The sequence below is a fragment of the Neophocaena asiaeorientalis genome, unplaced genomic scaffold, assembly GCF_003031525.2.
Source record: "Neophocaena asiaeorientalis asiaeorientalis breed wild unplaced genomic scaffold, Neophocaena_asiaeorientalis_V1.1 scaffold124, whole genome shotgun sequence".
NCBI classification, from domain to species: Eukaryota; Metazoa; Chordata; class Mammalia; order Artiodactyla; family Phocoenidae; genus Neophocaena; species Neophocaena asiaeorientalis.
This window is the reverse complement of record NW_020174135.1, coordinates 13426148-13442521: the sequence shown is the minus strand read 5'-3', so window position 1 is coordinate 13442521 and position 16374 is coordinate 13426148. Positions and strand designations below refer to the sequence as shown.

Genomic DNA, 16374 nt, shown 5'->3' with positions numbered 1-16374 from the left:
AAGTCTACAGTTGCTCCCAAAGTCCACCGCCTCAGTTTTGGGAGGATTCGTTGTCTATTCAGATATTCCACAGATGCAGGTACATCAAGTTGACTGTGGAGGTTTAATGCGCGGCTCGTGAGGCTGCACAGAGAGATTTCCCTTTCTCATCTTTGTTCCCACAGCTCCTGGGGTTCAACTTTGGATTTGGCACCACCTCTGCACGTAGGTCACCCTCTGGCATCTGTTCTTCACCCAGACAGGAGGGAGTTAAAGGAGTAGCTGATTCAGGGGCTCTGGCTCACTCAGGCCAGGGGGAGGGAGAGGTATGGAATGCGGGGCGAGCCTGCGGTGGCAGAAGCCAAAATGTTGCAACAGCCTGAGGAACACCATGTGTTCTCGTGGGGAAGTTGTCCCTGGATCACGGGACCCTGGCAGTGGCGGGCTGCACAGGCTCCCAGGAGGGGAGGTGTGGAGAGTGACCTGTGCTTGCACACAGGATTCTTGGTGGCTGCAGCAGCAGCCCTAGCATTCCATGCCCATCTCTGGGGTCCAAGCTGATAGCCGTGGCTCGCACCCATCTCTGGAGCTCATTTAGGCGGTGCTCTGAATCCCCTCTCCTCACGTACCCCAAAACAATGGTCTCTTGCCTCTTCAGCAGGTCCAGACTTTTTCCCAGACTCCTCCCGGCTAGCTGTGGTGCACTAGCCCCCTTCAGGCTGTATTCATGCAGCCAACCCCAGTCCTGTCCCTGGGATCTGACCTCTGAAGCCTGAGCCTCAGCTCCCAGCCCCCACCCGCCCTGGCAGGTGAGGAGACAAGCCTCTCAGGCTGGTGAGTGTTGGTCAGCATTGATCCTCTGTGCAGGAATCTCTCCGCTTTGCTCTCTGCACCCCTGTTGCTGCACTCTCCTCCGTGGCTCCAAAGCTTCCCTCCACGCCCACCCCCCATCTCCGCCAGTGAAGGAGCTTCCTAGTGTGTGCAGACTTTTCCTCCTTCACAGCTCCCTCCCCGATGTGCAGGTCCCATCCCTATTCTTTGGTCTCTGTTTTTCCTTTCTTCTTTTGCCCTACCAAGGTACATGGGGAGTTTCTTGCCTTTTGGGAAGTCTGAGGTTTTCTGCCAGCATTCAGCAGGTGTTCTGTAGGAGTTGTTCCACATGTAGATATATTTTTGATGTATTTGTGGGGAGGAAAGTGATCTCCACGTCTTACTCCTCTGCCATCTTGAAGGTCCTCCCTCACACATCCCTCATCACTGTTTTATATATCACTTAAAACACACACACACACACACACACACACACACACACACACACACACACAAAAACCTCCTGCTAATTTGAATGATACAATGCTTTCTCATTCCTTTGTTTGTAGTTACTGGAAAAGCCCTTGCAGACACAGACATATTTGTTTCACTAATATCAGATTTATTCCCTGCTATTGTTTCCATACCATTTTACCTACACAGCAACTTTTGTTTCAATGTTGAATCATAATACAATCTTTCTGAAGACATTTTAGAAGGCAGTAAAGTTCAACACATGTATTACCAACAAGTGCAGAACACAACCGAAGTACATGAATGACTTTGACCAGGTTTGGCTAGCACAAATGGTGACAACTACATCCTACCTCTCGTTGGGCCTGCAGCAATTATAAGATGCTATCAATTGGAGAAGCAACCCTATTTCCAAAATGTCAAAATACAAAAAAATGTGTATCTTTAAATCATTGAAATATGGCAATGTAAAGTCTGTATATATCATCACTCAACTAGTATCAGTACATGTTAATACACTGAAAAACTTTTGCACTACTCAATGTAACAACATTTTTGGGTTTTAGGCCCTCCCTAGGGACTAGGGACTAAAAATCTGACTAAATCATAATCTTTGCCCTTTAGTATCATGAAGGCAACCAACACAGAAAGAAATATTTATAATACAAAATAAGAAGAGCCATAACGGAAGTAAGACAAAGTGCTATGGGAAAAGAAGAGGGAATGATTAATGCTGCTTAGGGGAACTGCATTACTATTTTGTAACATAATCTTCATTACTCAATTTTCAAGGATATAATAACTTCATTTTTACGTGCTCCAACTCTAGGAAATTTCTTGAATTTAACTTGGGTTCTCAGACATTACTACTCTTTGATTTACTATTTAAATATGTAAAAACAAGTACAAAAACTTTTCTAGACAGAAATGTCGAACTCATATCAATTATGGGCAATTTAAAGTTTAGGGTATTTAAGGCAATGTTTTCTTTAAATTTTAAATAATAAAATTATTTAAGGGAGACAATAATCTTAAATAATATAAAAATCACTGAGTAACTTATTTAAAAAGAACTTTTAACAATAATTAAAAACTCACTCTAGTCTTTCAACAGTGCTAGAAAAATTGTACGTCTGTATACACACAAAAAAATAATGAAGAACCTTGATTCATAGCTACAAAAATAAACCCAAAATAGATGATTTACCTAAATGTGAAAAACTAAAACTATAAAATTTCTAGAAGAAAACAGAGAAGAAAGTCTTTGTGACCCTGATTAGGTAATTTTTTTAGATATGACACCAAAATCCCAATCTACAAAATAAAATGTGATAAATGAGACTTTAAGAGTTTCTTTTCTTCACTGATAAAAGAGTAAAAAAATAAATCACAGATTGGGAGAAAATATTTGCAAATCACCTGTCTGATAAAAGACTTTAATATAAAATATATAAAGAACTCTTTAAGAAGATATAAAGATGCTCAACATCATTAGGCATTAGGGAAATGCAAATCAAAACCACAATGAGAAACCATTTCACACCCAGTAGGATGCTAAAACCAGAAAAACTGACAAAACCAAATAATGACTAGGATGTGGAGCAACCAGAACTCTCATACATTCCTGGTGGGAATGCAAAATGGTACAGCCACTTTGAAAACTGGTTTGGAAGTTTCTTATAACATTTAAAATATGCTTACCAAATAATCCTATGATCCCACTCCTAGGTATTTACCCAAGTGAAATGAAAACCTATGTTCCCACAAAAACCTGTATACAAATGTTCATAGTAGCTTTATTCATAACCATCAGAAATTGGAAACAACTCAAATGTACCTTCAGTGGAGGATGGATAAACAAACTGTGGTACATCCATACAATGGAATACTACTTGACAATAAAAGGGACAAACTCCACATTCACAATGACATGAATGAATCTCAAATGCATATGTTAAGTGAAAGAAACCAGACTCAAAAGACTACCTACTGAATGACTGCATTTATATGACATTCTTGTAAAAGGGACACAAAATAGATCAATGGGTGCCAGGGGGGTGGGACCTGACCACAAAGAGGTACTGATCAGGGCATAATGGGGTGATGGAACTGTTCTATATCTTAATTATCATAGGAGACACATACATAATTGTATACATTTGTCAAAACCTACAAAAATTTACACTAAAAAAGATGAATTTTAATGTATGTAAGTTACATCTTAATTTTTACAAAATTCATACCAAATTAGAAAAATGACTTAAAATTAAAGGAACAACATATTTTGCCTAGCTCAAACCTAACATAAACAAGCAGTGTCCACTCTGGGTTACTTCTACATAAGGAAAGAATTCTAAAAGAATACAGTGTAATTTACCAGGAAAGATAAATGTCTAGACTTAAAAGAGTAGTATAAATAAAATAAACTGGTAAACCTATTCCTTCAAATTTATTGAAACCTGAGTGGCAGATTTCCCTGTTTATGAAAACCCTGCCTTTTGACTAAGAACTACGGACACAGGGCGGCTGGTGGAAATGGCCACTTCGTTCAAACGGGAACGATGGACTCCATGAAACGAAGAGTACAAAGTATGGTGCTAAGTAAATACAGGACCAGTGGTAAACCAACAACAGCAACAAAACAAACGAACAACTTTTTGTTAGAATTTGAAAATAACAAATTCAGTTAAAGCAATTCCTACTGCTGTTTGTTTCTCAAAACCAAACCAGTTGCTTAGACACATGCCTCTATCTAACATGAAATGTGCTGACATTCAGCACATTTTATGAAAAAGGGACAAATGAATGAAATGTTTAGCTAGAAAAACTTGTCATCACCAAGTTGACATGTGACTTTTAAGCTTTAGTAACTGCTTCACTATCCTCTGTAATTATAGAATTGAGTTTCCATCATTTTTTAAATTATTAATGATATTTTGAGGTAAGTGTTGCTTTAAACTTTTATACATTTTTGTCAGTTAAAAAAAAGAAACACAAATGGATTATTCTTGAGATGGCATTCAAGTCCACTTTCTGCCCTAAAGTGCTATATTTATTTTGACATAAAACATTCTGAAGGTAGAGATAGATCCAAAAAAGGAAACACCAAAAAAGTTATATTTTATGACATGGGGTTTTATTAGACAAAGTTAAACTTTTGGGGGTGAGCCCTGAATGAGGAATTTACAGATCAAGAGCAGCATTTCTACTCTGACACAGCGTAACCACATCAGCTTAGGCCAGTCTGCTAGCTTGCTGAGTCTCAGTTTCTTTCATTGTAAAATGAGGTATTGGATTAGGTTTTTAAAAAAGATTGTCTATGATAAACTAAACACACAAATATTGATCTGACACAGTGCTTTGAGAACCCTTGTGAGGTGTTTATTGATAGTTTATTGGAATAAAATCACTATTGCCTTTGTACTCAAGAACTGGGTTTTTTCAAAGAAAACAGAAAAGCCTAGGCCTCAGTTGTATGGATATGCTGAAACAGAACTCAAACTCTCTCTTAATTATCATGACACCTTTTCAAATGAACAAGCATTTCTAAAGATGACCATGCTGATTAAAGAGTAGACAAGTTAAGTCAGCCCTGCCCAGGGTTCAGTGGCTTTCTTCATCAGCAAAATGGCTTCCTTTAGCATCCTCCTTACTTTCTTTACCCAAATTGTTGAAAGTGACATTAAGACCAAGAACCATGGAACAGGGCTTCCCTGGTGATGCAGTGGTTGAGAGTCCACCTGCCGATGCAGGGGACACGGGTTCGTGCCCCGGTCCGGGAAGATCCCACATGCCGTGGAGCAGCTGGGCCCGTGAGCCATGGCTGCTGAGCCTGCGCGTCCGGAGCCTGTGCTCCGCAACGGGAGAGGCCACAACAGTGAGAGGCCCGCGTTCCGAGAACCATGGAACAAAAGAAAAAATTCCCTTATTTTTCCTCTTGCCTCTTTTCCACCATTTTAATACATTTGAGAATCTACCCACTAGCCAGCAGTATCATCCATCCTTTAGAACCCTGACGTATATGCTCCTAACTAATCTATTTTCCTGTCATTACTTTCAGCCCCTGAGTTTTGAAACCAAGAAAAGCTACACCTTAAAAGTGGAGGGAGCCAATCCTCACCTAGAGATGCGTTTTCTGAACCTAGGCCCATTTCAGGACACAACCACAGTGCACATCAGTGTGGAAGATGTGGATGAGCCCCCTGTGTTTGAACCTGGCTCTTATTTTGTGGAGGTACCTGAAGATGTGGCAATTGGAACAACCATACAGATCATTTCTGCCAAGGATCCAGATGTGACCAACAACTCAATCAGGTTTTTCTACACATTTCACCTTATCCTTATATCCTGGAATCTTCCCTAATATCTAATTTTCTAGCACTTTTTCTCTGCTTCTTCCACCTCTGGACACTTTCCTATTTCTTTAAATTCTTTTTTCTTAAACAACATGGACTTTTCATGTTATTTAGAAATGAAGTGCCATTATGTCTACAACTCACTGTCAGCTGGTTCAGCAACACACATACACACACCTCTCAGTTCTCAATTGTGGCCTTATTGACATTTGGGGGTGGATAATTCTTTGTTGAGGGGGCTGCCTGTTCAATGTATTGTACAATGTTTAGCAGCATCTCTAGCCTCTACCTACAAAATGCTAGTAGCACCCCCTGAGTGGTAACAATCTAAAAAGTCCCCAGATATTGCCAAATAGACAGATACATAGATGTCAAAACATTAAAAGTCGTTGAATCTTAGTGGTGAATATAAAGGTGATTACTGTACTTTCTTTTAATTTTTATGAACCTTTGACTTTTTTACTTTAAAAAATGGAAAACACATATATAAACACATATTTCCATATACTATACAAAGAACAGACACAGAAACTACTACTGTTGTCAACAGCTTTGATGCCATGTAGACTGGCTTTCTATTGCAAGCCCACATAACAACCTCTCCAAAGTATGTTTTGAACATCAAGATTCCAACCTAGATGCTTCACCCTCAGGAGGGGTAGAGAGCTGCTCTTATAGCCATGGCCATCTCCTGTTGACTATAGAACCAAAGTGCAAACCGCTGGTGGACAGATTGACACTTCAACCTTCCAGAGCAACTGCCAAGCCTCTGAAGCTTGACACAAAAGATCAGGATTCCAAGGCTGTTTGAGGCCATCTGTCACATTAATTGTTGAAAGCTACACAAATGGATCTAGGGCTTTAGTGCAGATAGCACATTTTAAACACACCCTGATTCATCAAAGGCCTTTTCTGTCAGCCGGTTACTTTCCTCACCTGGTGCCATTTTGTATTTAATGAAAATGCGCATTTGCAGTCTAATAAAGATGGGTCTCTCCTGAGTTTAACTATACTGGGGGAAATCTGCTTCCTCTAACCAATTAGCAAACTTTTTACATTTTCAGGCATTAAAATGGCTAAAATTATTTTGCTTGAATTCTGATATTTGATTTTTAGAAGAAAACTAATCTTTATGAGCTGTAGAAGTGATATTTCATAGAAGTGATATTTCAACCTTAAGCTTTATAGAAGTGATATTTATAGAATATAGAAGTGATATTTATAGAAGAAGAAGTGATAGAAGTGATATTTCAACCTTAAGCTTTCTAAATGTATAATAGAAGTTAGTGGAATATTATCCCCAAAACAACAACACAAATGAAACCAATTCTATTATAAATTTATATTTGTAATATAAATATTATAGTTATATCAGAAGCCAAGAAAATATATCTATCTTCTGATTAATCTATTCATATCAGAGACACTACTGTGGGAAAAAACTCTAGACAATAAAACTTTATGGAGGGAAAGTGTTTGAAATAAAACAAGCACAGTTTGAAAAAAATCAGATCTCATTTCTAAAAGAGTAAATGAGAATATCCAGTGGATGCTTCCACATCTTCTTTCCAGATTCTGATTCTGGACTCCTACATGGTAAGCACTGGAAAAATGATTTTGTCAGGAGTCACACTACTAAATGACAAGAAACAAGGAAATTCACACACACACACACACACACACACACACACACACACACACACCTAGAGCGAATGTGCACTATTCAGGACTGAAGTCGTTATCTCAACACATATCTAGGAAGGAAGGAGAAACACCAGAAGGCCTAGATCCACTGCTGGCATGGAGCAAAATGAGGATACAAAATGAGGGAATCCTGTCTGGCTAACCGAAAATGCTGCTTCAGATGATAAGCCACTGAAAACTGTCAGTTGGCTGGCATGGCACTGATGCAATTAACATTAGGGAGGTCTAGAATTAGGGTGCCTGTGTAGTCCAATACATCCCAGTCAGGAGGAATCCAAGAGTGAATAGGCGGGAGGCATAGAGCAGGGTCCACTGGGCTTATTCTAGGGCAGGATTCTAGGTCTTGAAAGAGAAACTGGCAAGAACAAGGCAACAGCCACAGGCCTGGAGGTAACACGATAAGCGTTCAGGCACAGGGGATAAAGCAGAATTCCACTTATCATAACTAGAGATAATCGTCCCTCTGCATTTCGGCTGGAAAGAAGGAACAGAATTCATATTGTGAGATAGAGTCTCTGACCCTTTGTACTGTCCCACAGGAACAAAGAATGGTCTCTGGAGCCAAGCAGAACACCAGGGGTCCTGGATTCTGAGAAGGAAAAGCAACTAGAAGTCAAATCTCTGGCTATTACTTAATAAACCCATTTGGAAAGTACTTTCCTACATTATCTTTCACCAAATTGCTTGTTTTCTCCTTATTTATACTATAAAAGTTATTTTCTTTTAAAAATAATTTGAATATGCCATATGCCACTTGTCTATCTTGTGCATTTTTGTTACAAATAAATGAGGTTCACATTCCTAAAAAGAAAATTCATATTAAATCACCCAAAAAACAACATACCACCTGAGGTTCAAATGCTATGGATAAAAGGTCACTGAACTTTTTAAAAAGATTATCAGGACTTTTATAATCTCATTTCTAGAAAGTTTATGGTGTGTTCAGGCATATAAGCTGGTCATCATTTATTAGCAAAGCCCAAAACTAAGTCTCCAGATTTAGTTATATGTACATGAAAATTACAATGTTTGGATCACCTAAATTTTTAATAAATGCTCAAGGAATTTCTAGCAAGCAGGAAACGGAACCATTAGGCAACTGAAATAGGCTCCTGCTCATATGGAAACAGCCTGTCCCCCTGTGCCTTCCGAGAGTGTGTATGGATTTAGGGAGCCTGTCCATGACACCCTACCTCCAAAATCACTCCTAAATTCAGAGAATGTCCTCAGCCAAGTAAACAAGCAGGGAGCTCAACAAACACCAGCTATTGTTGGCTGAAGGCAGTTTTGTATGCGTATGTTATGCCTATACATACAGAATATTATGATTAGAGAAAGGCAAACCACCTACATAATTCACTAGTGTGTCCCAATTTCCTCATTTTCTATCTGTATCTATGCCTTTAAATTTGTTCTCTTGAGTCCTGAAAATTGGCCCAGCGTCCCATTCAGAGTAATGAATGCTATCATTGCCTCAATTCAGGCCCCGCTTGGGAAATGGAAGAGGAATTCCACTTGAGGGAGGCTTCTCTGAGGCAGGCCTGCAGCATTTCCTCTCTGTGTGTCAGCGGCAGTACTGTCATGGGTTCTGTCAGTTATTTCCATCATTCCATCTCCCCTGCCATCTGTGACATTTGCTATGGCCTTGTAGGTTTGAATGCAGGAAGCTGGTTCATCATAGGCTGCCTCTCCCCTCAGCATTATGCCTACAACTTGGAGAGCTGCCATCAGGGTTACAGCTCTGTGGGCTGAATGGCTGGCTTTTCTCCTGCTTGGGGAGCTGAAAGAAAAGACTGTCAGGAGCCAACCAGTATTTTTTTTCTAAGATAAATTCAAATCTTAAAATAGCCAGTAACCTTTAAAACTAAATCACTAATTATACCTAAAAAAAAAAAAAACGCTCCAGTTAATTTTAAATTAACTTTGTAGGCATGTGTTTATTCTTTATTAAATAGTCAACTGTCGGCTATCATGGCTTAATCTATCTTCAAAAAAGAGTTAAGGCTTTGTTTCCTTAAGCAATCTCATACATTCCATATGCCTAGGTTTGATTCCCAGCCATGCAACCTTGGGCAAATGTCTTAACCTTTCCATGCTCCAGTTTCTCACCTGTAAAATGGGGATGATAAATAGTACCTACCTCATAGGTTTATTGTGGGTGTTATATGAGTCAATACAGGTAAGATGTTTAGAGCAGTGCCTGGCTACAGTAACAGGGTCAGAAGCAGAGAGAAGCATTACTTTACTTATTTAAATTTCCCAACACTTGGAGAGTTAGAACTGAAATGTTTCCAACTTCTCCAGCCTTTAGTGGTAAACTTTCCCTTTAATTCCTAATTCTCTGAACAGTCATCCTGAATCTCTCCAGGAAAAAATAAATACTCAAAACAAAATACTTTACCAAATAATACATATACTGGTATATACTCTGTGTGTGTGTGTGTGTGTGTGTGTGTGTGTGTGTGTTTATTTATTTATTTATATCGAAACAAAAATTTTACCATCAATATTTACCCTTACTGGAATACAGTCTGGCATACATATACATGTTCTTTCTACACTAGTCACAACCCACCATATTTATTTCAGATTGAAAAACAATGCACTAAAGTAAAGAAACTACTTACTCCCATCAAATGGGCAGCATTTCCCAGTTTCAACAACTTTAAGATAGAGACTGCAATTGCTGGCAACTCTTTTTTTTTGGCCATGCTGCGCAGCTTGTGGGATCTTAGTTCCCTGATCAGGGATTGAACCTGGGCCCTCGGCAGTGAAAGCCCAGAGTCCTAACCACTGGACCACCAGGGAATTCCGCTGGCAACTTTTTTAAAATTAATTTTTACTGGATTATAGTTGATTTACAATGTTGTGTTAGTTTCAGGTTTACAGCAAAATGAATCAGTTATACATATACATATATCCACTCTTTTAGATTCTATTCCCATATAGGTCATTAAAGAGTATTGCATAGAGTTCCCTGTGCTATAGAGTAGGTTCTTATTAGTTATCTATTTTATATATAGTAGTGTGTATATGTCAATCCCAATCTCCCAATGTATCCCTCCCTCCCCCCTCGCTTCGTCCTTGATAACTGTAAGTTTGTTTTCTACATCTGTGACTCTATTTCTGCTTTGAAAATAGGTTTGTTTGCAACCGTTGTTTTCTACATCTGTGACTCTATTTCTGTTTTGAAAATAGGTTTGTTTGCAACCACTGGCAACTTTAAATGGAATTTAGAACCCAATATGTTACAATAGCTTATATATATATAATATATAAGAAACAGAATCATTTATATATAATTTACTGTATATTATATATACAATAGTTTATATATAAATACATGTATGTTTCAAATCTTACTGTTAGCTGCAAATTATTAGCTGTGTAACTGTATGAAAGTGACTTAACTTCTCTAAGTCCTAGTTTCCTGTTAGGTGAGATAATACCTACATCCTAGAGATCCTGTAGAATTTAAAAAGAAGCTATAGATAAATACAGCCCATCCTGAACTCTCCACAGACTGGCCTGTAACTTGCAACATTGTGCCTTCTAGAATTGCAGTTTCTCTGCTATTTACCAGTAAACTCAAGTTCAGAAACCCCATTAAAGACTCTGGCCTAGAGTTTCCTCTTGCTCCTGTCTTTGCCACCCAACCAAAACCTGGACCTTCCTCTGTGGCCCTGCATGGCATGCAGTGACTCCCCTCTGAGATCTAACAAATTTATGTGATTACAAGTTTAAACCCAAGAGGACCTTCAAGATGGCTGAGGGTAAGACATGGAGATCACCTTCCTCCCCACAAATACATCAAAATACATCTACATGTGGAAAAACTTCTACAGAACACCTACTGAACACTGACAGAAGACCTCAGACTTCCCAAAAGGCAAGAAACTCTGCACATACCTGGCTGTGTGGCTGACAGGGTCCTGGTGCTCTGGCCAGGTGTCAGGCCTGAGCCTCGGAGGTGGGAGAACCGAGTTCAGGATACTGGGCCACCAGAAACCATCCAGCCCCATGTAATATCAATCAGCGATGGCGAGAGCTCTCCCAGAGACCTCCGTCTCAATGCTAAGACCCAGCTCCACTCCACAACCAGCAAGCTCCAGTGCTGGATACCCTATGCCAAACTAGCAAGACAAGAACACAACCCCACCCATTAGCACAGAGGCTGTCTAAAATCATAGTAAGTTCACAGACACCCCAAAACACACCACTGGACACGGTCCTGCCGACCAGAAAGACAAGACCCAGCCTCATCCACCAGAACACAGGCACCAGTCCCCTCCACCAGGAAGCCTACACAACCACTGAACCAACCTGACCCAATGGGGGCAGACACCAAAAAAACGGGAACTACAAACCTGTAGACCCCAAACACAGTAAGTTAAGCAAAACGAGAAGGCAGAGAAATACATAGCAGATGAAGGAGCAAAGTAAAAACTCACCAGACCAAATAAATGAAGAGGAAATAGGCAGTATACCTGAAAAAGAATTCAGAGTAATGACAGTAAAGGTAATCCAAAATTGTGGAAACAGAATGGACAATATAAAAGAAATGTTTAACAAGGACCTAGAAGAACTACAGAGCAAACACACAATGATGAATGACACAATAAATGAAATTTAAAACTCTCCAGAAGGAATCAATAGCAGAATAACTGAGGCAGAAGAACAGATAAGTGAACTGAAGATAAAATAGTGGAAATAACTATTGCAGAGCAGAATAAAGAAAAAAGAATGAAAAGAATTGAGGACAGTCTCAGAGACCTCTGGGACAACATTAAACACACCAACATTCGAATTATAGGGATCCCAGAAGAAAAAGAGAAAAAGAAAGGGACTGAGAAAATATTTGAAGAGATTATAGTTGAAAATTTCCCTAAGATGGGAAAGGAAATAGTCAATCAAGTCCAAGAAGCACAGAGAATCCCATACAGGATAAATCCAAGGAGAACCACGCCAAGACACATATTAATCAAACTATCAAAAATTAAATACAAAGAAAAAATATTAAAAGCAGCAAGGGAAAAGCAACAAATAACATACAAAAGAATCCCCATGAGGTTAACAGCTGATCTTCCAGCAGAAACTCTACGAGCCAGAATGGAGTGGCAGGACATATTTAAAGTGATGAAAGGGAAGAACCTACAACCAAGATTACTCTACCCAGCAAGGATCTCATTCAGATTTGATGGAGAAATTAAAAGCTTTACAGACAAGCAAAAGCTAAGAGAATTCTGCGCCACCAAACCAGCTTTACAACAAATGCTAAAGGAACTTCTCTAGGCAGGAAACACAAGAGAAGGAAAAGACCTACAATTAAGAATTAAGAAAATGGTAATAGGAACATACATATCGATAATTACCTTGATGTAAATGGATTAAATGCTCCAACCAAAAGACACAGACTGGATGAATGGATACAAAAACAAGACCCGTATATATGCTGTCTACAAGAGACCCACTTCAGAGCCAGGGACACATACAGACTGAAAGTGAGGAGTTAGAAAAAGATATCCCATGCAAATGGAAATAAAAAGAAAGCTGGAGTAGCAATTCTCATATCAGACAAAAGAGTCTTTAAAATAAAAATTGTTTGTTACAAGAGACAAAGCAGGACATCACATAATGATCAAGGGATCAATCCAAGAGGAAGATATAACAATTGTAAATATTTATGCACCCTACATAGGAGCACCTCAATACATAAGGCAAATGGTACCAGCCATAAAAGGGGAAATTGACAGTAATACAGTCATAGTACAGGATTTTAACACCCCACTTTCACCAACGGACAGATCATCCAAAATGAAAATAAATAAGGAAACATAAGCTTTAAATGATACATTAAACAAGATGGATTTAATTGATATTTATAGGACATTTCATCCAAAAACAACAGAATACACTTTCTTCTCAAGTACTCATGGGATGTTCTCCAGGGTAGATCATATCTTGGTTCACAAATCAAGCCTTGGTAAATTTAAGAAAATTGAAATCATATCAAGTATCTTTTCTTACCACAACGCTAGAAGAGGAGATATCAATTACAGGAAAAAAAGTGTAAAACATGCAAACACACTGGAGGCTAAACAGTACACTACTGAATAACCAAGAGATCACTGAAGAAATCAAAGAGGAAATCAAAAAATACCTAGAAACAAATGACCATGAAAACACGATGACCCAAAACCTATGGGAGGCAGAAAAAGAAGTTCTAAGATGGAAGTTCATAGCAATACAATCCTATCTCAAGAAACAAGAAAAAACTCAAATAAACAACCTAAACTGACACCTAAAGCAACTGGAGAAAGAAGAACAAAAAAAACCCAAAGTTAGCAGAAGGAAAGAAACCATAAAGATCAGATCAGAAATAAATGAAAAGGAAATGGAGGAAATGATAGCAAAGAACAATAAAACTAAAAGCTGGTTCTTTGAGAAGATAAACAAAATTGATAAACCGTTAGCCAGACTCATCAAGGAAAAAGGGAAAAGACTCAAATCAACAGAATGAAACAGAAGAAGTAACAACTGACACTGCAGAAATACAAAGAAACATGAGAGATTTCTACAAGCAACTATATGACAATAAAATGGACAACCTAGAAGAAAAGGACAAATTCTTAGAAAAGTACAACCGTCTGAGACTGAACCAGGAAGAAATAGAAAATATAAACAGACCAATCACAAGCACTGAAATAGAAACTGTGATTAAAAATCTTCCAACAAAAGCCCAGAACCAGATGGCTTCACAGGCAAATTCTATCAAACATTTAGAGAAGAGCTAACACCTATCTTTCCCAAACTCTTCCAAAACATAGCAGAGGGAGGAACACTCCCAAACTCATTCTACGAGGCCACCATCACCTGATACTGAAACCAGACAAGGATGTCACAAAAAAGGAAAACTACAGGCCAATATTACTGATGAACACAAATGCAAAAATCCTCAACAAAATACTAGCAAACAGAATCCAACAGCACATTAAAAGGATCATACACATGAACAAGTGGGGTTTATCCCAGGAATGCAAGGATTCTTCAGTATATGCAAATCAGTCAGTGTGATACACCATATTAACAAACTAAAGGATAAAAACCATATGATCATCTCAATAGATGGAGAAAAAGCTTTCGACAAAATTCAACACCCATTTATGATAAAAACCCTCCAGAAAGTAGGCAAAGAGGGAACTTACCTCAACATAATAAAGGCCATATGTGACAAACCCACGCCTACATCATTCTCAATGGTGAAAAACTGAAACCATTTCCACTAAGATCAGGAATAAGACAAGGTTGCCCCCTCCCATCACGATTATTCAACATAGTTCTGGAATTTTTAGCCATAGCAATCAGAGAAGAAAACGAAATAAGAAAAATCCAAATCGGAAAAGCAGTAAAACTGTCACTGTTTGCAGATGACATGATACTATACATAGAGAACCCTAAAGATGCTACCAGAAAACTACTAGAGCTAATCAATGAATTTGGTAAAGTAGCAGGATGCAAAATTAATGCACAGAAAGTCTCTTGCATTCCTATACACTAATGATGAAAAATCTGAAAGAGAAATGGGAGTGTTTCCCATTTACCACTGCAACAAAAAGAATAAAATACCTAGGAATAAACCTACCTAAGGAGACAAAAGACCTGTATGCAGAAAGTATAAGACACTGATGAAAGAAAGTAAAGATGATACAGACATACCATGTTCTTGGACTGGAAGAATCAACATTGTGAAAACGACTATACTACCCAAAGCAATCTACAGATTCAATGCAATCCCTATCAAACCACCAATGGCATTTATCACAGAACTAGAACAAAAAATTGCACAATTTGTATGGAAACACAGAAGACCCCGAATAGCCAAAGCAATTTTGAGAAAGAAAAACAGAGCTGGAGGAATCAGACTCCTGGACTTCAGACTGTACTACAAAGCTACAGTAATCAAGACAGTATGGCACTGGCACAAAAACAGAAATATAGATCAACGGAACAGGATAGAAAGCCCAGAGATAAACCCACATACATATGGTCCCCTTATCTTTGATAAAGGATGCAAGAATATACAATGGAGAAAAGACAACCTCTTCAATAAGTGGTGCTGGGAAAACAGGACAGCTACATGTAAAAGAATGAAATTAGAACACTCTCTAACACCATACACAAAAATAAACTCAATATGGATTAAAGATCTAAATGTAAGGCCAGATACTATAAAACTCTTTAGAGGAAAACAAAGGCAGAACACTCTATGGCATAAATCACAGCAAGATCCTTTTTGACCCACCTCCTAGAGAAATGGAAATAAAAACAAAAATAAACAAATGGGACCTAACGAAACTTAAAAGCTTTTGCACATCAAAGGAAAGCATAAATGAAAAGACAACCCTCTGAATGGGAGAAAATATTTGCAAATGAAGCAACTGACAAAGGATTAATCTCCAAAATATACAAGCAGCTCATGCAGCTCAATATCAAAAACACAAACAACCCAATCCAAAAATGGGCAGAACACCTAAATAGACAATTGTCCAAAGAAGATATACAGATTGCCAACAAACACATGAAAGGATGCTCAACATCACTAATCATTAGAGAAATGCAAATCAAAATTACAATGAGGTATCAACTCACACCAGTCAGAATGGCCAGCATCAAAAAATCTACAAACAATAAATGCTGGAGAGGGTGTGGAGAAAAGGGAACCCTCTTGCACTGTTGGTGGGAATGTAAATTGATATAGCCACTCTCACAGCATGGAGGTTCCTTAAAAACTAAAAATAGAACTACCGTATGGCCCATTAATCCCACTACTGGGCATATACCCTGAGAAAACCATAATTCAAAAAGAGACATGTACCACAATGTTCACTGCAGCACTATTTACAATAACCAGGACATGGAAGCAACCTAAGTGTCCATCGACAGATGAATGGATAAAGAAGATGTGATACATATATACAATGGAATAGTACTCAGCCATAGAAAGCAACAAAATTGAGTTATCTGTAGTGAGGTGGATGGACCTAGAGTCTGT

The 16374-nt window shown here is 38.6% G+C and overlaps 1 protein-coding gene across 1 annotated transcript in view; it reads left to right on the top strand.

Moving 5' to 3' along the window:
- Window positions 1-16374, top strand: part of CDH20 (cadherin 20) — a 60508-nt gene that overhangs the window by 24943 nt on the left and 19191 nt on the right. The window contains exon 6 of the mRNA XM_024754859.1: window positions 5324-5577. Coding sequence (XP_024610627.1) covers window positions 5324-5577 — 254 coding nt within the window. The remainder of the gene's footprint in view (window positions 1-5323; window positions 5578-16374) is intronic.